The 27,093-nt window shown below is 32.7% G+C and overlaps 1 protein-coding gene across 9 annotated transcripts in view; it reads right to left on the bottom strand.

Moving 5' to 3' along the window:
• Ca-beta (Calcium channel protein beta subunit) overlaps positions 1 to 25,994 on the bottom strand; it is a 67,965-nt gene extending 41,971 nt beyond the window's left edge. For 4 of the 9 annotated variants that reach the window (XM_081987431.1, XM_081987439.1, XM_081987437.1 and 1 more), the window contains exons 1-3: positions 25,494 to 25,992; positions 16,490 to 16,636; positions 364 to 399 (exon numbers count right to left, since the gene is read on the bottom strand). In XM_081987431.1, the coding sequence (XP_081843557.1) occupies positions 364 to 399; positions 16,490 to 16,636; positions 25,494 to 25,562 (252 nt within the window). In that variant the 5' untranslated portion in view covers positions 25,563 to 25,992. Of the gene's footprint in view, positions 1 to 325; positions 400 to 15,714; positions 15,948 to 16,489; positions 16,637 to 25,493 lie in introns of those variants that run through there. The other 5 variants (XM_081987433.1, XM_081987432.1, XM_081987441.1 and 2 more) reach the window with 5 other exon arrangements.
• Between the last annotated feature and the right edge of the window lie 1,099 nt (positions 25,995 to 27,093).

Consider the following 27,093-nt stretch of genomic DNA (forward strand, 5'->3'; position numbering starts at 1 on the left):
TTAGTGCATTTAGTTCTTCCAATTAGGAAATAGCTAACTTGCAGCTGATTGTGAAAATAACAGTTACATGTGCAACTTAGTAGTTATTATTTATTATCAGTAAACATAACCTAATTTATAATTTTGAAATAAATTATCGTATTACTCACAATACTGTACGTAACGTGCAAGAAACAATAGAACAAGTGCATATAGGAGACATTAGTAGCATTGTCATAAAACGCCAACCAAAATGCATATGCAGTGGTGATGAATACAGTAGTTTTATTGGTTGTTTGTAAAGAAGTGAGAGAAACGGTATGAAAAAGCACACATTTACACACACCTTGATTGGACAACGCTGCGGTCGCATGGCCTGCTTACCTTTGACGATATGAGCGTCAAAGTTGGAGAAGATTCCTGAAATAAAGTACATTCAAATTAGTAAAATATTTTAAAAGTACAGTTACAAAATTAAAAATACTAAATATTCATATGCGGCGCAAAACTGTTACAATAATAACAGTAAATAACGACCATAAACTTGACTCTTATGAGGTATTTCACCGAAACGTTGTTATCCTTAAAGTAATTTAAATTAATGTTGGTTCATTTACATTTTGATTTCTACTTAGGAGGTCCGCAATTTGTTTTATCGGTAAGAAATGGAAAGGTATTTGTTAGTAAAACGGGCTGATGCTTATAATATCAAGACCCTGAAACGTGTCTTGTGCACATTTTTGGAATTCTCATTAAATTTCCTATTCAGTAACCTGAAAAAAACACTACAAAATTTGGTACCGTCAAGGAGAAAAGCGATGTTAAAGTTTGTACTTCGTAAAACCCACTTGGAGTGAGAAAATGACTGTTTTAAACACAGTTTTAGAATTTTGATTAAATATCTTCTTAGTTTTAACCAACGGTAGACTTGGCAACATTGATTATAATGTAAATTTTACAAAAGCAGGTGATGTGAATCCAAAAAGTTTCGGACAACAACAATTTTAATAAGCGTTTCATGTTAGATTAAAATTACCGACATATAGATCCTTCCTAGAAAACGAAAAGGGTACAGTTTCAAAGCTGTATTTATAACAAATTAGGTAACTAATATATTAACATATGGCTCACAACAGGACCGTAACTAGTATATTTTCTCACCCAAATTTGATAGTTCTTCTCGTATTTTCACGTCAAATCATCATGTTAGACAACCTTCAAAATTAGTTTAACTCCGTTTCTGTTGTATGAAAATAATTTCCGAGAAATCAACCGAAATCGACTAATAATTCGAAGGGTGGTCTGTAAAATTAACTCCTTCAGCCTTCAGGGGATTATAAAAAAAAAACATACACAAATTTAGGACTTGTTCACCTATATCAGCACGTGCTGCAACCGGCAGATGCTGTTGTTTTGCTTCTAGCCAGACATGTGGCTATTATGTTGAAATAATAACATGGTATGCTATGTTGCCATTTTTTAATAGAGAAAAGAAATATTCAATAATTTCTTTAACGTTATTAGAACATTATTGAGGCAAAACAAATTCCTTAAAATTCAAAAATTTGATTGGTTTTACTGAAAAATTTTAACGAAGGACAATCCACAATTTGTCAAAATAAAATTATACAATTTTTTATATTGAGACTTTTTTAACTTTTAATTTTTTTTTATTTTAACACTTCTTTAATAATGTTTTCCTAAACTTCACTTCTGTTTTGTCAGTACATTCTGTCCATTAATGTCAGCATTTTGGAAAAAAGAACTTTTAAAGGTATTTGAGGGTCTTGAATTAATTATTTTTTAATCAAACATCCAGTATTTCTTCAAATATGTTTTGGAAGACGCATTTTCAAAGAACCAAAATTTTCGAGTAAAATGCAATTTAAAATTTAAGTGTCAAGATTTGGTTGTCCTACGTTTGCTAACATTTTTAGGGTAATATATTACTGCCTTCTGTTGGCTGATATTATTTTATTCAATTTTACCACTAAATTCCAATTTAACCAGTAAATTTATGGGTCTAATTGAAATTTGCTTGAAAAATATCATTTCCCTATCTAATTTGAAAAGTCACAAATCTGAATCACTACACTTTTCATGTATGCCCTGTAATAACAGTTTTTTACGAACATTTTTTCGCATTTTAAAATTTTTCGTCATTTTCACCGTTTCTGAGTTATTTAGCAAAAACTGGTTTGACATTTTCAAATCAGTTGAAATTGTGGTTTGTAATTTGAACACCTTGTAACTCAGTTATTTTTCGGAGTTTAGGGTGGTTCAACCACTTAAAAGAACCGTTTTGAGCTCTTCTTTCCAGGGGTGTAGAGTAAAAAATTCTATCCTAAAAATTGCGTACAGGGTGACAAAAATAGTGAACCACCATAATTTTGTTGCACACCCTGTATACTGGAAGCAAAAAAGGGTCCTGAAAACTTACGGTGTTAGGTTACGAAGTTAATTAGGAACATTTTTGGTCTCCTGCAATTTTTTTGTAACTTCTACCATTTTCGATGTATTTAGGAAAAACTGGTTTGGTTCAACAAATATTTAAATCAGTTGAAATTGTGGTTTGTAATTTGAACACCTTGTAACTCAGTTATTTTTGGGTATTCAAAGTGGTTCAACCACTTAAAAGAACCGTTTTGAGCTCTTCTTTCCAGTGGTGTAGAGTAAAAAATTCTCTCTTAAAAATTGCGTACAGGGTGACAAAAATAGTGAACCACCATAATTTTGTTGCACACCCTGTATACTCGAAGCAAAAAAGGGTCCTGCAAACTTACGGTGTTAGGTTACGAAGTTAATTAGGAACATTTTTGCTCTCTTGCAATTTTTTTGCAACTTTTACCGTTTTCGAGTTTTCTTAGGAAAAACTGGTTTGATGCAACACATTTTCAAATCAGTTGAAATGTGGTTTGAAATTTGAACATCTTGTAACTCAGTTATTTTTGGGAGTTTAGGGTGGTTCAACCACTTAAAAGAACCGTTTTGAGCTCTTCTTTCCAGTGGTGTAGAGTAAAAAATTCTATCTTAAAAATTGCGTACAGGGTGACAAAAATAGTGAACCACCATAATTTTGTTGCACACCCTGTATACTGGAAGCAAAAAAGGGTCATGCAAACTTACGGTGTTAGGTTACGAAGTTAATTAGGAACATTTTTGCTCTCTTGCAATTTTTTTGTAACTTTTACCATTTTCGAAAAATTTAGGAAAAACTGGTTTGGTTCAGTTGAAATTGTGGTCTGAAATTTGAACACGGTTTAAAGGACAGTCAGGAACAAAATCGCCTGTAAAACCCACTGAGTAAGAGTAAGAAAATTATTGTTTTAAGAACAATTTTAGAAGCGTTAATAAATTCCCTATTAAATAACCAGAAAAAACACTACAAAATTTAGTACAATGAGTGAGAAAATTGGTGTCAAAATCTGAACTGCCCGAAACACAATATATTTGTAATTTATTAGTAATTTACTGGTTATTTACCTGTCAAAGTACAGTATAGTTTCAGTGGATTGCGCACACTCAGGGCTACACAGTGACCCAAAAGGGTGCTATAGAAGAACTGTCCCGTTTCCGAGATATTTGAGGTCAAAACTGGCCTTAGATCCGTGAAGAAATTTCCAAAAAGTGACGTCACTTAGTTCTTTTAGGTTACTGGGTTTTAAGTACCAGAAATCACGAAATTCAAATGGAAGACTTATATTTTTAGGTAAATAAATTGCGCACCCTCAGGGCTACACAGTGACCCAAAAAGTACTATGGTATTAGCCCAGTGAGAGAATTACCTATTACTAAACCACTAAAGTTGTCTTAATTATTACAGATATTAAAACTTATGTATATAATTATTAAAAAGACTTCTGGACTGGAATTACATTAAATTTCTGTGAATTACTTACATAACTTTAGTAATACTGACCACTGGGATAAACTGAAGTTGCGAGCGGAAAAACGTGACTTTTCATCACTTTAAAATCAAGTTTTAGCCTCATCAGTTTTCATGTGGCTGAACCAAATTGCGGTACTAAATTATTTAAAGAAATATCCGAAACGTGGCAATCACGCAATGCACCAAACGACTTATATAACCATCCGACCTATATACGGTCCAGACGCCCAGCAATGTCGGTTTGGTCTTTTTAGTCACTTTTGGTTTTTTGGCTGCCGCAAATTTAATGCGGCCAGTATCCAAGGTCAGTGTAAAGTCGAAACGGCATTAAAGCATGATGAAAAGGAAAAAGCCCCAGGCTATCCATGCATACAATTTCATGGAGTCGTTTTTATTATTTTGGTAATGAAATAAAGTGACAAGGCTACTTTTACTGGTTTTTTAGAGCGAATATAAATAAAAAAAATGTTGCAGTAGTATGGGCAAAGTGTCAAATATCGACAGGCGACAGTAGAGAAAATAGGTGTGATGGAAAACAAGATGGAGGTCCTTACTAGCTCAAGAGACATTTATTATGATCACCCTGTAAACACATAATTTTTGTATTAATTGTATAACTATTTTTTTTGGAATCTTCCTAATTCCAACACGTTCAAAAAGTCGAAACAAGTTGCATTGGCAGTATGGGGATAAAAAGCCTGACCGTCTTTGAGCCTTTAGCATAAAGATTGATATCTCTTTCACGAGATAAGGAAAGGGAAAGCAAAACCTGTAACCGACCGAAATATCGACCATCATCAACTGAAAGAATTCTAAGAAACGGCATTATTGCAATTATGAACACTGGGTCGGTGGTACTGGCAGACGCCGATTACCTGACGTACCCTGGATGACTTTTAACGCAATTTTAAAGTGGCATATTCGGTGATATGGGTACAGGCCAGATGCCTTTTGTTCCGATTTAGGATTCGAAATTGCCTTTTTCTAATTTTATGGCGACGTTGCCTAGTTTATGGACCTCCCCTAGATACTGTACCACCCTCCACTTAGATTTAATTAAATTTTTATTACGTAATACACTCCCGCAAACCAAAATATATAATAACCCGAAAATTAAGCAAAATAGAAACAAGTACCAATACGTAACATATAATAGTAAACATTATTTAATAGTGCTGATGGGTGTAATTTAAAGTAAAATTCAGTTTGACAGGAGAATTCACCAATTTCACCAGTAAATTCAAGTTTGACTCGTAAATTTATGGGTTTAATATTGAAATTTGCTTGAAAGAAATAATTTTTTTGTCACATTACAAACTACCATTGTCAAAATATCTGTCATATATCTCAGAAACACGTTTTGTTTCGAAAACTGTGTTAAACTGTGTGTTGCAAATTCTAAGCAAATTGTGACAGTTTTGACATTAGTGACAGTGGTTTTTGGAGGATAATTTAGCTAAGCAATCGACCACTGTCAAAATAATTGTTATAAATCTCACAAACCTGTTTTGTATCGAATACTGCAAGAAAACTTTTCTAAACCCTGATTTTTGCAACTTCTGAGCACAGTTTGACAGACAGAGACAAAATTGCTCGTCAAACCCACTTTTCCTATTCAATAACATAAAAAAATCACTACATGATTTAGTACAGTCAGGGAGAAAAGCGGTGTTAAAATTTGAACTGTCAGAAACACACTTTGAAAGGACAGACAGGGACAAAATTGCCTATAAAACCCACTTGGAGTAAAAAAATGACTGTTTTAAGCACATTTCTGAAATCCTCATTAAATTTCCTATCCACTAACTTAAAAAAACACTACAAAATTTGGCATAGTCAGGGAGAAAGTCGGTGTCAAAATTTGAGCTGCCAGAAACACAGTTTGAAAAGATAGTCAGGGAGAAAATCGCCTGTAAAACTCACTTGGAGTGAGAAAATGGCTGTTTTAAGCACATTTTTGGAATCCTCACTAAATTCCCTATTCAATAACATTAAAAAACACTACAAAATTAGGTACAGTCAGAGAAGAAAAGTGGTGTCAAAGTTTGAACTGCTAGAAACACAGTTTGAAAGGACAGTCAGGGACAGAATCGTCTGTAAATACTACTTAGAGTGAGAAAATGACTGTTTTAAGCACATTTTTTGAATCCTCACTAAATTTCCTATTCAATAACATAAAAAAATCACTACATGATTTAGTACAGTCAGGGAGAAAAGCGGTGTTAAAATTTGAACTGTCGGAAACACACTTTGAAAGGACAATCAGGGACAAAATTGCCTATAAAACCCACTTGCAGTAAAAAAATGACTGTTTTAAGCACATTTATGAAATCCTCATTAAATTTCCTATCCACTAAATTAAAAAAACACTACAAAATTTGGCATAGTCAGGGAGAAAGTCCGTGTCAAAATTTGAGCTGCCAGAAACACAGTTTGAAAGGATAGTCAGGGAGAAAATTGCCTGTAAAACCCACTTGGAGTGAGAAAATGGCTGTTTGAAGCACATTTTTGGAATACTCACTAAATTCCCTATTCAATAACATTAAAAAACACAACAAAATTAGGTACAGTCAGAGAAGAAAAGTGGTGTCAAAGTTTGAACTGCTAGAAACACAGTTTGAAAGGACAGTCAGGGACAGAATCGTCTGTAAATACCACTTAGAGTGAGAAAATGACTGTTTTAAGCACATTTTTTGAATCCTCACTAAATTTCCTATCTAATAACATAAAAAAATCACTACATGATTTAGTACAGTCAGGGAGAAAAGCGGTGTTAAAATTTGAACTGTCAGAAACACACTTTGAAAGGACAGTCAGGGACAAAATTGCCTATAAAACCCACTTGGAGTAAAAAAATGACTGTTTTAAGCACATTTCTGAAATCCTCATTAAATTTCCTATCCACTAACTTAAAAAAACACTACAAAATTTGGCATAGTCAGGGAGAAAGTCGGTGTCAAAATTTGAGCTGCCAGAAACACAGTTTGAAAAGATAGTCAGGGAGAAAATCGCCTGTAAAACTCACTTGGAGTGAGAAAATGGCTATTTTAAGTACATTTTTGGAATCCTCACTAAATTCCCTATTCAATAACATAAAAGAACTACAAATTTAGGTACAGTCAGAGAAAAAAGTGGTGTCAAAGTTTGACCTGCTAGAAACACAGTTTGAACGGACAGTCAGGGACAAAATCGTCTGTATAAACTCACTTGGAGTGAGAAAATTAATGTTTTAAGCACATTTCTGAAATCCTCATAAAATTTCCTATCCACTAGCTTAAAAAACAATACAAAATTTGGCATAGTCAGGAAGAAAATCCGTGTCACAGTTTGAAAGGACAATCAGGGACAAAATCACCTGTAATACCCACTTGTAGTAAGAAAATGACAATTTTAAGCACATTTTTAAAATCTTCATTAAATTTTCTATCGAATAACCTGAAAAAATAATACACGATTTGGTACAGTCAGGGAGAAAAGCGTTGTCAAAATTTGAGCTACCAGAAACACAGTATTTGCTAAATAATCGAATAAAATTTTGAATTATCATTACAAAACAAAGGCGGACCATTCGAAGATTTATGATCAAGTTAACTTTTCGGTTCTATTGAAAAACTCCCAAACAAATTTATGTGTGCTAATTAGCATAAAATTCATCTTTCAAATAATTACTGACCGCCTACCAATAAACCAAAAATACTAACGGTCGATATTGACAAACACGAAAATTCTTTATTTTTTTGCGGAATCGTGCTATTAATTATTGCCAAATATTAGGCATGAGAAACGTTTCTTGAAACCCGGTCTTATTATTTACGACCATAAAACTTGCCGCAAAGCAGAAAATACATTATACACCAGCAATTATTTTTCGGTTTGGTTTCGGCCAACCCAGTATTTTATGGCTGTGTTGATAATACCCAAAAGTTAATACACCTTATTGTCCCTAGTTTACGTAAATTTTGTCTTGTTCAAAACCAGTTCAGGTAACAGATTACAAGGAATTACCTGAGTGCGAAGGTTTACGATGGTCCAATTCACGTAGATACGCTAAAATCCACTTTCCTCAAAGGTTTGCATGGATAAGTGTGAAAAAAATACCAGAACTCCGAATTGAGCAATAAGAAGATAGGAAATTTCGGGAAATACCAATTACCAGAGAATTTTAAATGCACAACATTTTATAATTCACATAAAGTTGGAGCCTGTTTATGAGCTCTTTGAATTGTTAATTTATTGCCGAAATTCTTATTACCTGAAATACGGGTTATAAAAAGGAAACGTTAATTCCCACACATTGATGGGTCAAACATATTTTTGGTAATTATCACCGGAGATATATCTTTATTGCTTTTTTGTGCTTGCATGATGTAATTTAGAACTAATGTATTCAAATGTGTTAAATACACAAAAGGCAATTTCAACTTTTATTGTTGGGTAACAAGTAATAAATACAATTAGTTGAAGTTAAATTTGCTTTACGTAAACGTCGTGAAAACACCCATATTGTTTTGAAATACAATATAATTATTTTGATGAATAACATTTTGTTAGCAAAAAATTTCATTTTCTCACTCCAAGTGGGTTTGACAAGCAATTTTGTCTCTGACTGTCAAACTGTGCGAAAAACTTTCAAAAATCTGAGTTTAGAAAAGTTTTCTTACATTGCTCTTAAAACGTTATAAGTATACTCTCCACTGTTTTGTGTCTAAATTTTGATTTTTTTTTTATTAATACACGAATGGTTTAGGTAATAATTGAAAGTTGAGAATCCACCTTTCTATTTAGGAAAGAAGGACAGAAAAATCAAGTTTTTAAAATTAATAGTAAACCTATACCGAAATTCAAACCAAATTTGTATGACATCACAAATTCCTCTACGTTTTCAGTAGTATTCAAAGGCATCTGGCATTTTCAAAACGATTCGAGAAGCGTTTGGCAATTGTCAAACTTGCAGGAGCATCTGACAATTTTGACAAGCTCTGTGGCATTCCCAAAAATAACTCTAACAACTTAAAAAAAAACGTAATAAGCTTAGGACACTTATAGAGCCTCTAACAGTTATAGGGTAAAATTGTCAGTAACATGGCAAGCTCTCAAGCATTTTTAAAACATTTTAGGAAGCCTTAGAATACCTGTAGAGGCTTCTGACAATTAAAAAAGGTTGTACCTTCTTATAGAGACATTTTTGGAGTTTTTAAAGTTTTTTTAGGAGAAAAGGAAAATTTTCTTCTGCAGTTTGGCAAACCTACCAACTCTCTAGCTGTAACGTCAATCAACTAAAATTGTTTAATTTTTGTTATAGTTTGTGTGTTTATCAGAAGCAGATCTGCACCTAGATTAGTTTGAATTGATCTGTCTCTGGTTTTACAAAATTAATCCAAAAATTTTGCAGGTCTCGAATTGGGTGGAAAACTGAACTTCTCAGAATTAATAGAGGCTGATTCATATGAATAGGCTTACCCTCTTTTGCCTCCTCTGATGGCTGCCACTGGATTCAACCACAATAATTAACAAATTTTTTAAAAAACTGTCACATATTGTATTTTAATCACTATTGCAGAAAATGATTCAACCGTCTAGCGAGCCTAATTTAAAAATAATTAATGAAACCGTTTTTATCAAAGCCATCATTCTTCAGTACAGACTCATGCTATTCTTTGTTTAATGTTTGGTGATTTGGGCCTTTGAAAATGCTCAACCGCATCACAAGTGAGATACTTTAGGAGTTCTGAGAACTGGTGCTCTTAAAAATCGTTAAAGAAAAGGACTAAATGATGAAGTCTATGGTGCAGTTGAACGAGCCAAAGGGAACAAAAAATATTGCATTGCTCTTTAATGAACGTTAACTCCTACGGTTTAGATCAGATCAGGTAGAATGCGAAGGGTAAATTACCACTAACACAACAATGAAATGTATATACTACCCAGTGGCGTACTAGAAGATAATTTTAATTAAGATCACGATCTCTTTATTAATGACCAATTCTTCAGTTTAGTTATTATTTTGAGCCATGTTAGAAATGTTCGACTGGTAGACAATATGAAAAACTGCCACGTTCAGTATTATACAATGGAACAATTTACCGACGATGTAAATGGTTTAATTAACGTTTTGAATAAGGATACTCTTCTTCATTAGCAGGTATAAAAACGCTGGGCAAATAAAAAATAAATTGATGATAATGTTACCTGATTTGATACCTGATGAAATAATTACACGAGAATCTAAAAAAATGCATTTTTCGAGTAATTTACCACTCTAATTAGTTGGTATATCCGTTCGCAAGTGTTTTTTAAATAATTTGACTTTCAACAGTTTTTTTTTTGCAGTTACTCATGTTTATACTTAGATTGTTACAACTTAGTTACACTATTAAATGTCATAATTAATTTAGTTAACAGTTTTTGTACAGCTTTGCATCCAAAAGTGTTATTTTTAGTTAACGGAAGGTCATGATGGTTGATTTACAGCAACTTTGCTATTGCATGTTTAAATTATTAAAGTATACAGGGTTAGACACTAATATGGTTAGTTCAGGATTAGACACGCCTCCTGACGAATTGGAGGGTTTGGCAACGTCCACTGATCAATCTAAACTTTTGTAAACTCCGCCCACTAAATTACTGACCAATCAGAGCTCGCTGTGTTTCCAGCACGTTTTAAAGCTTTTTTGGACTAATAACAGTTAAACCACGCCTACTAACCAATAGGAATGCTTTAGTGGATCTGGCAACGTCCACTGACCAATCAAAACTTAGTTGGGAAGGCCTTTTTGACTAAATCAAACAAGCCACGCCTCCAGTCTAACCTAAACATACTTAAGAAGGTGTATTAAGCAATTTACTGACCAGTCAGAACCCTTCTAGCTTAATGGCAACGCCTCCTTGACCAATCAGGTCGCTTGTTTCTATAGCAACAACACCTTAACCAATCAAAATCAAAAATGCTTGGAGGACCAATTAGAATATTCTAGTTTGTATGGCAACGCCCACTGACCAGTCAAAACTCTTTAAACTGGTTTGGCCACGCCCTCCAAAGTGTTTTAGACTAATCAGAAATCTAGTGTTTAATTTTCTGACCAATTAGAGAGTTGGTTTTTATGGTAACGCCCACTGAACAATTAAAACCCTTGGCCACGCCTCCTTAACCAACAGGAAGCAAGCCACGCCCCCAAAATCTCCTAGACCAATCAGAACTCAATTTTACAATTTAACATTTGAAAACTTGTTTAGAACATTTTGTGAAAACCACCGAAAAAATCTAGAAAGAACATACACGTTTGTTACTACCTAACCTAATTTATCTGTGTCTGTCAAGTCAAGTATATGTCATATGTCTTAATAGACATTGACATTATTATTTCCCTAGGTTAATAAAATTTTCTTTTTTGTATGTCTTTTAGGTATATACACTATATTACCTATAGTGTCATATAGAGTGTCATGCCTCTTAATCTGAATAAGATAGAGCAAAACGGCTTACATGTTCTTATCTTAGCTTTTTGTGATCTATTGCGTGGTCATATTAGGAAACTTGACAGGTGTCAATTTTTTTACTGATATAAAATTTTTGCCACCAGTCAAAATTAAAATAATTCATTTTCCAAAATTCGAAATTTAAAATTTCTATTAATATTATATTTATACTTTATAAGATTCAAATCAATGTCAAAGACTTAACATAAGAGAAATGTCAGAGATTTTTAGAGAAATGTAGAGTAGTAAGCTTTTGTATTTTGTAACATATTTTAAACAAGTTTCTTTTATAAAAAAATAATCACAGAACATCCTGGTTTTGCTCTGTAGTTTAAGAATGTTTAGTTCATTTAAAATGTCCACTGTACAGAAACTCCTTTTAAGCTTCATCGAGTGCAATTTACGTTTTTAACTTCAAAGCAAGTGTTTTTGAACCTTATGTGCGGTAACCAGCCTGGAAATTATCGCGTGAAATCTCCGTTTTGTAAATACATTCTACGTACATATGCATAAGATTCCAGAAAGTACCTGTTCATGCGTGATAAAGGATTAGTAAAGGATGGTATCTCAGGATGTGAGCAAAGCCAAAGTGGTGGCAAACACGTTAATGTGGATTAGCTCAAAACTGTGTTAAGCATATTAGTCTCCAAAGTGTTTCCAAATGTAAATGTTACATATGTGCATTTTGCTGTCCTATAGACTAAATATATCCTATTTGACTAGGTTTTAATCTAATTAGTAATTGGCTAATGAATGGAACGTGAAAACACATGTAAGTAAAAGAATTTCAGGATCTTAGATAAAATCTTTAAGTGACTTTCTCTTCTCTCATCATATTCTGGATCCTCGTCTGGAATCAATTACAGAATTCATATACCAATACAATTTTGTGTTAGGTAGCCTTATAAAATATAAAATTACTCGAATGTCCTTTCTGCATTTGAGAACCGCCTGCGTCGTAAAATTCGGTTTCAAGCCCTCTAATGTTATTTCTAAAAACAGGATATTTACGGATATTAGCTTACCATATGCCCGAGATATCATATGTCACAGAAAAAGGCAAGAAGCTCGAAATTAACTACGACATCGGTCACTTTTCCAAGCGGTGCTATTTAGATTAATATCCTGTTTGACCTATTCCTACTCATAATAGTCCAGACTGCATTGCAGATGGTTCTTTCGGGTAAATAATTCGATACTATGCATTCAAATAGGAGAAATTTGTTGAAAACTCTGGTTAGTATAATAAGCATCAGGTAGTGAAATCAAGTAATGGGTCTGCGCATATCATTATAGTTTTTATTATTTAACCTTCTTACTGTGAAAGAAGATTCGGGTTTATTTTAAAAGCTCTCATTAAACCAGCTGCATATGTTTACATTTTTAATGCTATTTTTACTGGACGGTCGGATTTAAAAGGCTTAAAATTTTAGTATCGTTGATGATACATACACTGAGAAAAATTTAACATTATTGAAGAATGCCATTTGTCTCTACTATGAATTTAATTAAACCTAACACAGTAATAATTGCACGAACCAAAGCTCAGCCGTAATAAAGATAAATCGTAAAAGACTTTATAGGAAAAGAAAATAATTTTTTTCAGTGTAGATAACATACGTGAGACGGGCAATAACCATATCTAAATGACCGGTAAAAGAATTTATAACAAACAAGTTTTGGTACTTGTGTGAGCCTAATGTTGTTTTATTATCCGGTGAGGTAAGAGATTTTATTTCAGATATACCTACCTGTATATACAATTACAAGTAATTTGAATTAAATATTACCGAAAGGAATGTTGAGTAGATTTTCTTGTTTTTTTTTTCTCACAGCTCCGCATCACATATTCCAAATCAATTGTCAGATGAAATTGGGGTATTTAAGTCTTGAACTTCCACAGGTTATTAACTTGTCTTGTCAAAATTTAATGAGGTATAAACAAAATAAAATGCAAGAAAAACGATAGAACTTGCAACGTTGTAAAGGCCAGTTGGCATCTGTTAAAACAGTCACGTGACCATAAAGAGTAGTTAGAACTGTAAAAGTTTTGCTAAATTAGATTTAGACAACAGTTAAGCTGAAATTGTAAACTACAACTACTCGTGACGTTAGGAATGCAATTCTGAGCTGGCAACACTGTAAAGGCTAGTTGACACCTGTCAAAATCAATCACGTGACGTAAAATATACTTTAATCATCGAAAATTTGGGAAATTAAATTTAGACAATTGCTTAAACTAAAATTGTAATATACATGTTTTTGATAATTCAATTTTTGAGCTAGCAACACTGTAAAAGCCAATTAACACCTGTCTGTTAAAACAGTCACGTGACTGTAAAGGCTAGTTGACACCTGTCAAAATCAGTCACGTGACTTGTGAACATTGGTTTCAATGGTAGAAAATTTGGTAAATTACATTTAGACAGTGTAAAAGTGGAAATTGTTCGAAACATGTCACGTGACTTTGATAATCCAATTTTCGAGCAAGCAACACTGTAAAGACCAGTTGACGCCTGTCAAAAAGGTCACGTGATGATAAAAAATAGTTTGAACTGTAAAAACTTTGCTAAATCAAATTTAAAGCTGAAATTGTAAACTACATGTCACGTAACGTTGAGAATGCAATTCTGAGCTGGCAACACTGTAAAGGATAGTTAACACCTGTCAAAATCAGTAACGTAACTTCTGAAATTTGGTTTAATGGTTGAAAATTTGGTAAATTACATTTAGACAGTGTAAAAGTGGAAATTGTACGAGACATGTCACGTGACTTTGATAATTCAATTTTCGAGCAAGCAACACTGTAAAGACCAATTGACACCTGTCAAAACAGTCACGTGATGATAAAAAATCGTTTCAACTGTAAAAATTTTGCTAATTCAAATTTAGACAGTAGTAAAACCTGAAATTGTAAACGACACGCTACGTAACGTTAAGAATGTAATTCTGAGCTGGCAACACTGTAAAAGCTAGTTGACATCTGTCTAAATCAGTCACGTGACATTTGAAATTTAGTTGAATGGTTGAAAATTTGGTAAATTAAATTTAGACAGTTGAAATTGTAAGAGACATGTCACATGACTTTAATAATCCAATTTTTAAACTTGCAACATTGTAGAGGCCAGTAGGACATCTGTCAAAACAGTCACGTGATGATAGTTTGAACTGTAAAAACTTTGCTAAATCAAATTTAGACAGTAGTAAAAGCTGAAATTGTAAACTACACGTCACGTGACGTTAAGAATGCAATTCTGAGCTTGCAACACTGTAAAGACTAGTTGACACCTGTCTGAAATTTAGATTAATCGTAGAAAATTTGGTAAATTGAATTTAGACAGTGTAAAAGTGGAATATGTACGAGACATGTCACGTGAGTTTGATAATCCAATTTTCGAGCAAGCAACACTGTAAAGGCTAGTTAACACCTGTCAAAACAGTCACGTGACCATAAAAAATAGTTAGAACTGTGAAAATTTTGCTAAATCAGATTTAAACAGTATTCTGAGCTGGCAACACTGTAAAGGCTAGTTGACACTTGTCAAAATCAGTCACGTGACTTGTAAAATTTAGATTAATCGTTGAAAATTTGCTAAATTAAATTGACAGAATTGCAAAAGTTAAAATTTTATGATATGTCAAATGATTTACGCTTATTTGCTTTATTGTATGTAACTTACAAAAACTTCTGAAATTTTCCAAACTGCAACTAGTTTTTCATAAAAAGTTAAATTAATTTTTTATACTTTTTTTCAAGGAATTATAATGTCCTTTTCCATATAAAAATTAGTTTTTAAAATATTGCACCAGTGTTTTAGTTTTCTTGTAATTGCTACTTTAGTACAGGGTGATACCAATTTCTTTAAATATTCTAGATAGACCACAATCAAACATTGGCTTGTTAGTTGGTGTTATGTTGCAATATTTAAGATAATCAATTAAAAACTCTTTTTAGAGCAAAAACTAGATTTGTAAGTAAATTCCTGTTTTGGTTCCACAGACTTCAGTAAGAGATAAGCAATAGAGAATCAGTTTCACATTCCTCAAGTAATTTAAATGATATTAAAAAAAATCAGTTTTAAAGCTAATTTTCTTGGAAACGGAAATTCTTTATCTTGTCATTCTGAACTGTCAGGTAACGAGATAAAAGCAATAATAATCAATTACTACCGTATATCTTCCAAATTATTAGAGACACATTATTTCATATAATTGCCTTATTAAAATACTTACTTATACTCTTTTCAGGTTATAAACCAGGAGAATTAACAGCATAGCAGAATTAGTTAAATATATAACTGCAATATGTATTAAAACACCACTAAACGTAATATTTGTAACACATTAGGAATTTAAAACATTTTACTTACATACTCATCCAACTCTACATCCTCAGAATGTATCTCATTATGAATGATTTGATTTCTCAGTGATATAAAACTTGCATTATTTACATTCATTATTCGACGCGTTAATATAGTAAATAGATTCGCTAATATAGAAACCAATCCGTTTCACGTACCACATATTACTATAAAACACAATGAAAACATTTGTTTATATTTTACAGAGTTTTTTATTAGTTGAAACCGACCGGGGCATATTTGAATTGATTTCTCATAGAGGATTTGCCAGTATACTGAATGAATATTTGAAAAATTCCTACCACAAAACAATAAGTTTCAAAATATGAAAAAAAGAAACTTCAATTTAAGTTACTTAATTAAGAAATTTATAGTGTTTAAGAAAATTGTAGTGTATTGTTAAAGACTTAAATTATTTTTTAAAATGATTGACAATAATTAAGATATTAAAAATTGTAACTCATTTTACTTGCTTAGTTATCTAAACTCAAATAATACAACAAAATTGAGTCTACTGAGTCAATTGTTTTTCTCTAGTGCTTTTTCTGTTTAATCGTCCTAATTTTAGATCATTCTAATGAATAACGTACACGTAGAATCAAACTAAACTAAGATGACGTCATACTACTTTTTAAAAAAATTGTAAACCAACATGATTTGTTGATTAATCCAATGATTATGTTTATACAGCTGAAATACGTTACATAAAAATGTAATTTTTTCGGCTGTGACGACATCATCCTTTACTTTGATTTTTGATATATTCTATATGGACATTTACCTGTCTTTTGACACTGGACGAGCTATCGCTGAGGCTTCCCGCGGACGCTCCCGGCTTTCGGACACGACTTTTGCTTCGCAAAGTGTTGAGTGTGATCGATCCCCCAGATGCAGACAATGCTTGATTATCTTCAAGCACTGATAAACCCTGAAAAAAAAATTAAATTAAATTGGGAGATAAAGAGAAACACTTATAAACAAAAATAACACAAGTATGCAATTTGCTACATACTACACTCACAAGAGTTCCATCTCAGATACTAATTTTGCATACCAAAATGTACCAAATTTTGTAGTTTTTTTTTTTGAGGCTATCGAATAGGACATTTAATGAAGATTCCAAAACTGTGCTTAAAAGCACAATCTGTCTCTGGCAGTTAGATTCTGGGGTAAGCCTTAAATATCTTTAGAATGTAACGTTCAGTGCAAATTTAAATTTAAAAAATAATTTTTATCTGAAAAATCAACGTTGGAATTATAAATATAGCTTATAATTGTATACATGCAATAAAGTTTGATTATTCAAATAACCAAAAAAAAAACCTTTAATTTTGATAATTACGCAACTCGTTACCATTACTTGATTTAAATTTCGGTTATAATCATAGACACTAAACTGGGTGTCTAGTATTAAAGGTAATAAAAATTTATTCAGAAACGATTTAGGTGAGCACGAACGTCTGGCTCTATAAACCATACAGACGGGTCTACTTCAAACCTATAATCAAAGATGTTTGTTTGAAACTTAAATTACTCATGACAAACTAAGAAGCAAAAAAAAAAGGAGATTTACATTGAAATTATAGTGTAGCTTTTTGACGTGATAGTGGTTGCATAAACAATGCATGCAATGTTGTTATAGTCGTTTCAAATAACAACTAATAATTATTACGGCTCGTTTTCGCAAGTTATAAAAAAGTGACTCAAAGAAGCCAACTTAAAAGCAAAGAATGCCGCTAGAACAAAAACAGAGAATGAATGAACCAGAAGCAATAAATTACAGTTTCTTCCTCGAATCCCGGTCGAGAATGCGAAATTGGGAATTATTTTGTCGGTTAAAACCAACATTAACATATTTTGAAGTGAATTAGACCAGGTACAAGGAAAATTTCTGCTAAAGTCTCAAGGTTTTTCTTTGTTTTTTTTTAAATATTATTTTTAGGATGTTACAAGAAAGTCTTTATGCTACATTATCTTTAACAGAAATAATTAGATTGTTAGATATTTTGATGTAACAAATTTTCAAATCAGTTGAAATTGTGGTTTGAAATTTGAACACCCTGTAACTCGGTTATTTTTGGGAGTTCAGGGTGGTTCAACCACTTAAAAGAACCGTTTTGAGCTGCTCTTTCCAGTGGTGTAGAGTAAAATCTTAAAAATTACGTACAGAGTGACGAAAATAGTGAACCACCATAATTTTCATGCACACCCTGTATACTGGAAGCAAAAGCGGTCCTGCAAACGTACGGTGTTGGGGTAATTAGTTGATTAGGAACATTTTTGGTCTCTTTCAATTTTTTTGTAATTTTCACCGTTTTCGAGTTATTTAGAAAAAAAACTTGTTTGGTCAGTCATCAGTTGAAATTGTGGTCTGAAAAACGGTCAGTCCGGGACAAAATAGCCTGTAAAACTCACTTGAAATAAGAAAATGATTGTTTTAAGCACATTTTTGAAATTTTCTATCCGATAACCTGGAAAACACTAAAAACTTGTTTTTTTTTCACCCAAAAGAGGGAATAACATTCAGATCTCAGTCTCTACAATAACCACCTTTTCTTCAAAATATATTATCTCTGAAGTGTATTGAAAAACTGTATGTAATTCGGATTTTGGGTGGTCATACATGTTTCAAAACATTGTTGATTAGAAAATGTCCAACCAACACATTATTATTTTGTAAGGATATTTACAGTTATGAATCAAAGTGTCCAGTTTAGTAAACATTTTGAAACAATCTCGTAATGTGACCAAACATCTGCTTTATTTGTCCCTACTTCCATCAAAAACACGAAATTATTCCGAGAATTACATCAAATCGACCAATATCAAGTCTAACGGAAAGTGGCATCTCCTGTAGCAAATTACATCAGAAATAGGCGGAAAGATTTGCCGGTCATAAAATAAAATAATAGCATCAAATGTAGTGAATAAGCTTTCGACGTTAGTCCGATTAGCCATTTTGGATATAATCGATGGCCGAAGAAGCACAAATGTTATTAAATTTCGAAAACAACATATGGAATTTGGTCAAATTTGCCAAATGGGTACCTATTCTCATTAGTATGGCTCGTCGAGTGTGGTATAGTGGTATAACTAACAATTTGGTAATAGCTCACAGATGGTATAGTTGAGCATAATTAATGATTGGACAATAATTATAGATTCTGTGAATTTTTTGGCAATTTGCCGTAAGAATACCTCTTGATATATTCACCAAACCAATAGAACAATGCAACAACGAAACGGTCACTAAAATATCTAAAATTAAATCTTTTCTACCTGCACCAAGTAACTTTTTTTTTGGTTCATTAATTTAATGTAAGAATGCTCCATTGGAAAATAAACTGCTCACATTTATCATGATTTTGGGACAAGGGCTACAATTATATAGCAGATTTCATAGACCAGGGTAAGGAACATGAGACAGTACCGGCTTAAGTTAGATTTGATTTCACAAAATTGAAAAATTGTTTGTACTATTAATATTATTAAGCCTGAGATTTTAGTAGTAGTCGGTAAATTACCGGTAAAGTAAATATTTTACTTTACCAAGAAAAGTTGATCACCAGTTTAACACCGCTATTCTCCCTGACTGTACCAAATTTAGTTGTGTTTTTTAGGTTATTGGATAGGAAATTTAATGTGGATTCCAAAAATGTGCTTAAAACAGTTATTTTCTCACTCCAAGTAGGTTTTAGAAACGATTTTGTTCTTGACTGTTCTTTCAAACTGTGTTTCTGTCAGTTCAAATTTTGACACTGATTTTCTTCCTGACTGTACCAAACCTTGTTGTGTTTTTTCAGGGTATTGGATAGGAAATGTAATGAGGATTTCAAAAATGTGTTTAAAACTGTCATTTTCTCACTCCAAAATGGTTTTACATGCGATTATGTCCCTGGCTGTCCTTTCAAACTGTGTTTCTGGCAATCAAATTTTGACACTGCTTTTCTCACTGACTGTACCAAATTTTGTTGTATTTTTTAGGTTATTGGTAAGGAAATTTAATGAGAATTCCAAAAATGTGCTTAAGGCAGTAATTTTCTCACTCCAACTAGGTTGTAGAATCGATTTTGTTCTTGACTGTCCTTTCAAACTGTGTTTGTGACTGTTCAAATTTTGACACCGTTTTCTTCCTGACTGTACCAAACCTTGTAGTGTTTTTTCAGGTTATCGGATACGAAATTTAATGAGGATTCCAAAAATGTGCTTAAAACAGTAATTTTCTCACTCCAAGTAGGTTTTAGAAACGATTTTGTTCTTGACTGTCCTTTCAAACTGTGTTTCTGTCAGTTCAAATTTTGACACTGCTTTTCTCCCTGACTGTACCAAATTTTGTTGTATTTTTTTAGGTTATTGAATAGGAAATTTAATGAGGATTCCAAAAATGTGCTTAAAACCATCATTTTCTCACTCCAAGTAGGTTTTAGAAACGATTTTGTTCTTGACTGTCCTTTCAAACTGTGTTTGTGATAGTTCAAATTTTGACACCGCTATTCTCCCTGACTGTAGTAAATTTTAAAGTGTTTTTTTATGTTATTGGATAGGAAATTTAATGAGGATTCCAAAAATGTGCTTAAAACAGTCATTTTTTCTTACTACAAGTGGGTTTTACAGGCGATTTTGTTCTTGACGGTCCTTTCAAAATGTGTTTGTGACAGTTTAAATTTTGACACCGTTTTCTTCCTGACTGTACCAAATTTTGTTGTGTTTTTTTAGGTTATTGGTAAGGAAATTTAATGAGAATTCCAAAAATGTGCTTAAAACAATAATTTTTTCACTCCAAGTAGGTTTTAGAATCGATTTTGTTCTTAACTGTCCTTTCAAACTGTGTTTGTGACTGTTCAAATTTTGGCATTGTATTCTTCCTGACTATACCCAATCTTGTAGTTTTTTTTCAGGTTATTGGATAGGAAATTTAATGAGGATTCCAAAAATGTGCTTAAAACAGTCATTTTCTCACTCCAAGTAGGTTTTAGAAACGATTTTGTTCTTGACTGTCCTTTCAAACTGTGTTTCTGTCAGTTCAAATTTTGACGCTGCTTTTCTCCCTTACTGTACCAAATTTTGTTGTATTTTTCAGGTTAATGGATAGGAAATTTAATGAGGATTCCAAAAATGTGCTTAAAACAGTAATTTACTCACTCCAAGTAAGTTTTAGAATCGATTTTGTTCTTGACTGTCCTTTCAAACTGTGTTTGTGACTGTTCAAATTTTGACACCGCTATTCTCCCTGACTGCACCAAATTTTGAAGTGTTTTTTTATATTATTGGATAGGAAATTTAATAAAAATTCCAAAAATGTGCTTAAAACTGTCAATTTCTTACTCAAAGTGTGTTTTACAGGCAATTTTGTAGCTGGCTGCCTTTTCAAACTGTGTTGCTGTCAGTTTAAACTTGGACACCACTTTTTTCCCTGACTGTACCAAATCCGGTAGTGTATTATCAGGTTATTGTCTTTTGTCCTGATTTGTGCTTGTCAAAGTTTTTTTGGAAACCACTTGGCACTTCCATTTAGCAAAAATCATATTCAAAAGTTAAAAAGTTATAATTTTCAATGATAAAATCGTTATTTGAGATTCGTTAATGTTATTAATTAAAAGTTAGTATAAATTGGAATATGACATTTTAGTGTTGTTTCTCTTTCCTGTCTTGTTATCAACCTTTAATGTTTTCTTAAAAGTAAACCTTTCAAAAGTCAAATTCCTAGTGTATTAACATTAAAAATACATTGTATCATGTTATTTTTTAAGAAATATTATTACTGCTTAAAACGCAGTGTTAATACCAGGAAATTTAATTTCGGCTGTACATTCGTTCTCATAAACACGAGTCATGAGAAAAAACTGATGATCTATCTGCTAGATCGACTTTTGAATAAATTAATTTTTATTTAGGCAACTCTGATTGATAACAGTACATAGTTGTAGTATTAAGTTTCTTCACCAAATATGTTTTATTAACAAGCGTCGTATTTTGTTTAGGCTGTGTTGGTAAAATGAGCACTATAATTCACGACAGGAGAAAAATGAAATAATCATCAGTTTAAATAATTGTTTAATATGTTTTGAATAAACAAAACGTTGAACGTGCTTTTTGATTTGTTCAAATTGATTAAAACTTCCATGTACGTCACTGAAGCTAACCAACAAAATTGTACGGATCAGATGTTGATCTGCAGGTACCTTCAATGACAGGGTAAAAGCTAGGCCTTAAGGTATGTAGCACCCTCTTTCTAAGTCGTTTCTTTTACACAATAGGTGCATTTGGGCGGATTTAAATATTACGTCGGATTGTGTAAAGCTTTTTCTTGTATTACTTTAAGGATTAACTTGGCATGACTTTGATATAATAATACGATACGCCAAAGGATAGGGTGAATTTCGAAAAAGGGAATGTACTATGCAATGTATAAATTCTGATGGTTTTCTTAATCCTTTACACTTTTCCAACCGTGTAAGAAAGTCATAAATCTGATATTATTATTTATTCAACTAGAACTCAAACTCGATCGACAATATCTTCCTTAGAGGGTTTTCGTTCCGGAACTTTTAAATAAAACATTGTAATAAATCTAGAAAAAGAATTGCGTATACTTCGAAGACTTTTCCCATTTCCCGAATCCTTTTTTATGCATGATACGTTTGGAGACAGAAAACTTAGGCATTAAAACAAAACAAAAAAAAATTGGGATTTCATAAAAATGAAAATACGCGAAACCCCCTCACGAATTCTGACCACACAAGCGGTTTCAAATATCGCTTTATGGCCATTTAGATCTTTTTGTGTATCGTCCAATAACTACCAAAGATTTGGGTTTATTGCTAAACAACTTTTCTATTAAATTATGGGACAGAAACACCACTTCTAGCATAAGAAATAGCTACTGGCAATCTAGAAAACAGTTTTGGTGGGTTCAAAAAAATAATGATTGGATATTTGTAACTGTCCGGACAAAATTTCATAAATCGTTAAGTTTTAAAGTCGACCGCAACTGACTTTTTTGGTACCTGTTGTCTTCAGACCACCACCCCGCTGTGATGCAATGAACAAAATATCAGGTCCAATTTTCAAGGGAGTGGTCGATTCAATTCAACCACCTTGCATCGAAAATGTTAAAATCTCTTTACAATACCCTCCAGCACCCTCTGCATCCCTTATGGTAACAGGGCCGTACTTAAATCAAACAAAAAGTTTCTGAAAGTAAAAAACTTTGGTATAAGAACTATGTACATTGTGAATTAAATATTCAGGTCATAATTTACAGGATACTTGTATATGAACACGTGTGTTTTGCTTTTCCGAGAATCCCTGCTATAATTTCAGAAAAGTTTAGAGGCCTTAGAATCCTTAGATATATCCAGATGACTTTAAAAACTCTCAGTTTTCACTATAATTCTATAGTTCCTGATAAAAATCTGTTTGTTAGTGCCTATGAATATTTCTGATCTCTTTTCGCAGTTTTTATTTCGAGTTATTTAGGAAAAACTGGTTTGGTGCAACAAATTTATAAATCAGTGAAATTGTGATTATATTTGAGTGACCGAATCATGTTTTTAAGCGCATTTTTGAAATCCTCATTAAACTTTCTATTCAATAACCTGATAAAACACTACAAAATTTGGCACAGTCAGGGTGAAAACCGGTGTCAAAGTTTGAAAGGACTGTCCGGGACAAAATCGACTGCAAAATCCAGTTGGAGTGAGAAAATGATTGTTTTAAGCACATTTTTGAAATCCTCATTAAATTTCCTATCTTACGACGTAAAAAACACAATAAAAATTTAGTACAGCCACAAAGTAAAACGGTGTCAAAATTTGAACTTCCAGAAACACAGTTTGAAAGGACTGTCAACGACAAAATCGACTGTAAAATTCACTTGGAGTGAGAAAATGATTGTTTTAAGCACATTTTTGAAATCCTCATTAAATTTCCTATCTTATAGCGTAAAAAACACACTAAAAATTTAGTAAAGCCACGGAGTAAAACGATGTCAAAATTTGAACTTCCAGAAACACAGTTTGAAAGGACTGTCAACGACAAAATCGACTGTAAAATTCACTTGGAGTGAGAAAATGATTGTTTTAAGCACATTTTTGAAATCCTCATTAAATTTCCTATCTTATAGCGTAAAAAACACACTGAAAATTTAGTAAAGCCACGGAGTAAAACGGTGTCAAAATTTGAACTTCCAGAAACACAGTTTGAAAGGACTGTCAACGACAAAATCGACTGTAAAATCCACTTGGAGTGAGAAAATGATTGTTTTAAGCACATTTTTGAAATCCTCATTAAATTTCCTATCTTACGACGTAAAAAACACACTAAAAATTTAGTACAGCCACAAAGTAAAACGGTGTCATAGTTTGAACTGCCAGAAACACAGTTTGAAAGAACAGTCAGGGACAAAATCGCCTGTAAACCCCACTTGGAGTCAAAAAATGGCAATTTTAAGCACATTTTTGAAATCTTCATTAAATTTCCTATCCAATAACCTGAAAAAATACTACACATTTTGGTACAGTCAGGGAGAAAAGCGGTCTTAAAGTTTAGACTGACAGAAACACAGTTTGAAAGAACAATCAAGGACAAAATCGCTGGTAAAACCCACTTGGAGTGAAAAAATTACTCTTTTAAACACATTTTTGAAATCCTCATCAAATTTTCTATTCAATAACCTGATAAAACACTACAATATTTGGTACAGTCAGGGTGAAAACCGGTGTCAAAATTTGAACTGTCAGAAACACAGTTTGAAAGGACAGCCCGAAACAAAATCGCCTGTAAAACCCACTTGGTGTAAGAAAATGTCTGTTTTAAGCACATTTTTAGAATTCTCATTAAATTTCCTATCCAATAACATGAAAAAACACTACAGAATAAGTAACTACAGTAAACATTTCGAAATATAAGTATTATCCAAGTGCTTTTTAATTACTAGACAGGACATTTCATATAATGAGACGACGATTTGACACGATAGTTGTTTTGCAACATGTAGCGACATCTGTACTCAAGTCTATGAGCTAAAACTTTCGACGTTTATAAGTCTAGCAACTGTTAAAGTATAAATAAATAAAAATTTATTTTTTTTTCGGCGAAACAAATAAGAGAGAGAGAGAGAGAACATAGAAGAAGCTGATAAATACAGAAAAACTACAGTTGACCAACGATTTCATTTTTCAGCAAGACATTGCTCCATACTTCTAGCGGATTTCAATACAAACAACACAAGAGAAATTTTAGCACAAAATTAAAGATAACCATCCAAGAACTTCCTTCCTTACAAAGCTGCAGTTACAAAATATGTAACCTTTTATACCCAAATTCTAACTGAAAGAAAGATAAGTTACATTTGTTTTAATCTTCTGTTGTCAACAGAAGATTACTCAATAAGAAATTATGTTTTTTCCAAATAAAAAGATACAGTTGTGAGGGTTTGTATGATAATATCAGTCAGTGAATATAACTTTATGATAGAAAACTAGAACTTGTCTTGTACCTGCAGTTAATTTTGATTTAAATCTTTTCATTATATTGCTGACACAAATTTTTATTATTTAGACTTACTTACTGAAGAGTTGTGAATTTATGACATTTGAAGAACCTTTTTAAAACTGAATTTAGAGATGGAATGATATTTTTAGTTTGCCATAAGAGAGAGAAAGGAAAAACGGAAAATCTGATCATATCTTGATGTCTTGGAGCACTAAAATAACTGATGTGAACTTGTATATTAAGAAGTGGTTTTTATTATAAAATTTGATTGATAAATACTCAAAACTTACCTGCACACTTAAATGTGGGGAAAACAATTCCTGCTCTTCGACGGTAGCAGGAGGCAACCGGGATGTCATGGTCTTTTCAGACCATGGCACCTCATACTGGTCCCGAAACCATTACCTTAGGTAACTGAGATTGGCCACATATTGACGTGATTTACTTTGACCTTTCATGAGCACACGAAAGTTTTAGTTTCCCCGTATAATACGATTACACGTTAAAACTTTGTAAAAACACCGAACTAGGTCATTTTACATCTAAAGTCAAACCAATCAGAATATGCAGAGCGAATCATGTAGCATGCTGCCCGATTGCATGATTTTTGTCATACACTGGTTAAAGCACTGGATAGTCGTTTGGAAAGTCAAGGAAACCACAGCAGCTAAACGCATCACTCGATAACACAACTGATTGAAAACTTTTGGTCATAAAACTGTTAATTTTCGATTTATTTAAGCCAGAATAAACACTGTTCTCATATGAACAAACGTCAATCAGGAGCACCACCTGGACGTTCGCCCCTTTTCGCAAAATTCCGCAGGACGTCGCGTCGACTGACGTCAGAGGCGTCTAAATATCGATTTTAGGGAACGAACGTAGCTAGCCCAGTTTCCCTGTAAAGTGGAAAAAGAATGGAAAATAGGCTTCTATGGCACTTCCAAGCGAGATGAAATGTCGGATGACCTTGTTTAACTCTGTTTTTTCGGCCTACATCTACAAGATAGAAGTCAGTTTATTTTTGCAGAATGAGCTATGGCTCTATTCAGGCGCCACATAAGCTGGCATTGCTCGGCAATGGAAACATTTTTTCCATTCAGCCAATAGGACATGACAGGGCGAATTTACTTTGGCTGTATTTTAGGGGTCTTTTTGTATACGTTAGCTTATTTGTTCAATTCCTTGGAAGTTTGCTTGGTTAGGAAGTATTTTGCTCAGTTAAAAGGAAGTTGCTTTACCTCGTTAATTTCGGTTTCCTATTAGAGCGTTACGAACGAGACGAATTAGAAATTGGTTAACAAAATCGAACCATTTCTTTAATATCACTAATTGTTCATAAAATTATTGTTTCGTAGCAATAACTAGTGCTTACATCACTCATAATGTATTATGCCATTTGTACATTTTTGAGATAAACCACTCTATTAACAGGGAGAATCGAAGAAACCAAGACAAATACAACTAAACAAATCACTCTAAATCGCATTTGTGTATTGCTTGATTTTTCAAATTACGAATTATGAACTTATGAATCTGCTTAATTAAGCTGGTTCAGACCACAAAACATTGAGAGAGCATAGAGTTGGAGCATAGTAATAATACCTGTTCCAAGAAACCACAAATAATGGAGTGCTACTTGGAACAAGTATCGAGTTGATAACTTATCTAAACAAAAGAAAAATTTTATTCAATATGACAATTAATTTAGTACTTAAAACTACACAAATATGGAACTAACTAGCCTGATACTTTTTACTGTGAGAAGTACATAGTATAGAACATGCTAGTTGTCTTTCTTTTTGGAGAGTTTCGGAGTACATTCTCTGCATTTAAGCTTCTGAGGCAAGCACTCAGAAGCATTTCTTTTCTTTTCTTTTCTTTTTCAGT

The sequence above is a fragment of the Ips typographus genome, linkage group LG9, assembly GCF_016097725.1.
Source record: "Ips typographus isolate SLU linkage group LG9, UJ_Ityp_2.0, whole genome shotgun sequence".
Classification (NCBI taxonomy): Eukaryota; Metazoa; Arthropoda; class Insecta; order Coleoptera; family Curculionidae; genus Ips; species Ips typographus.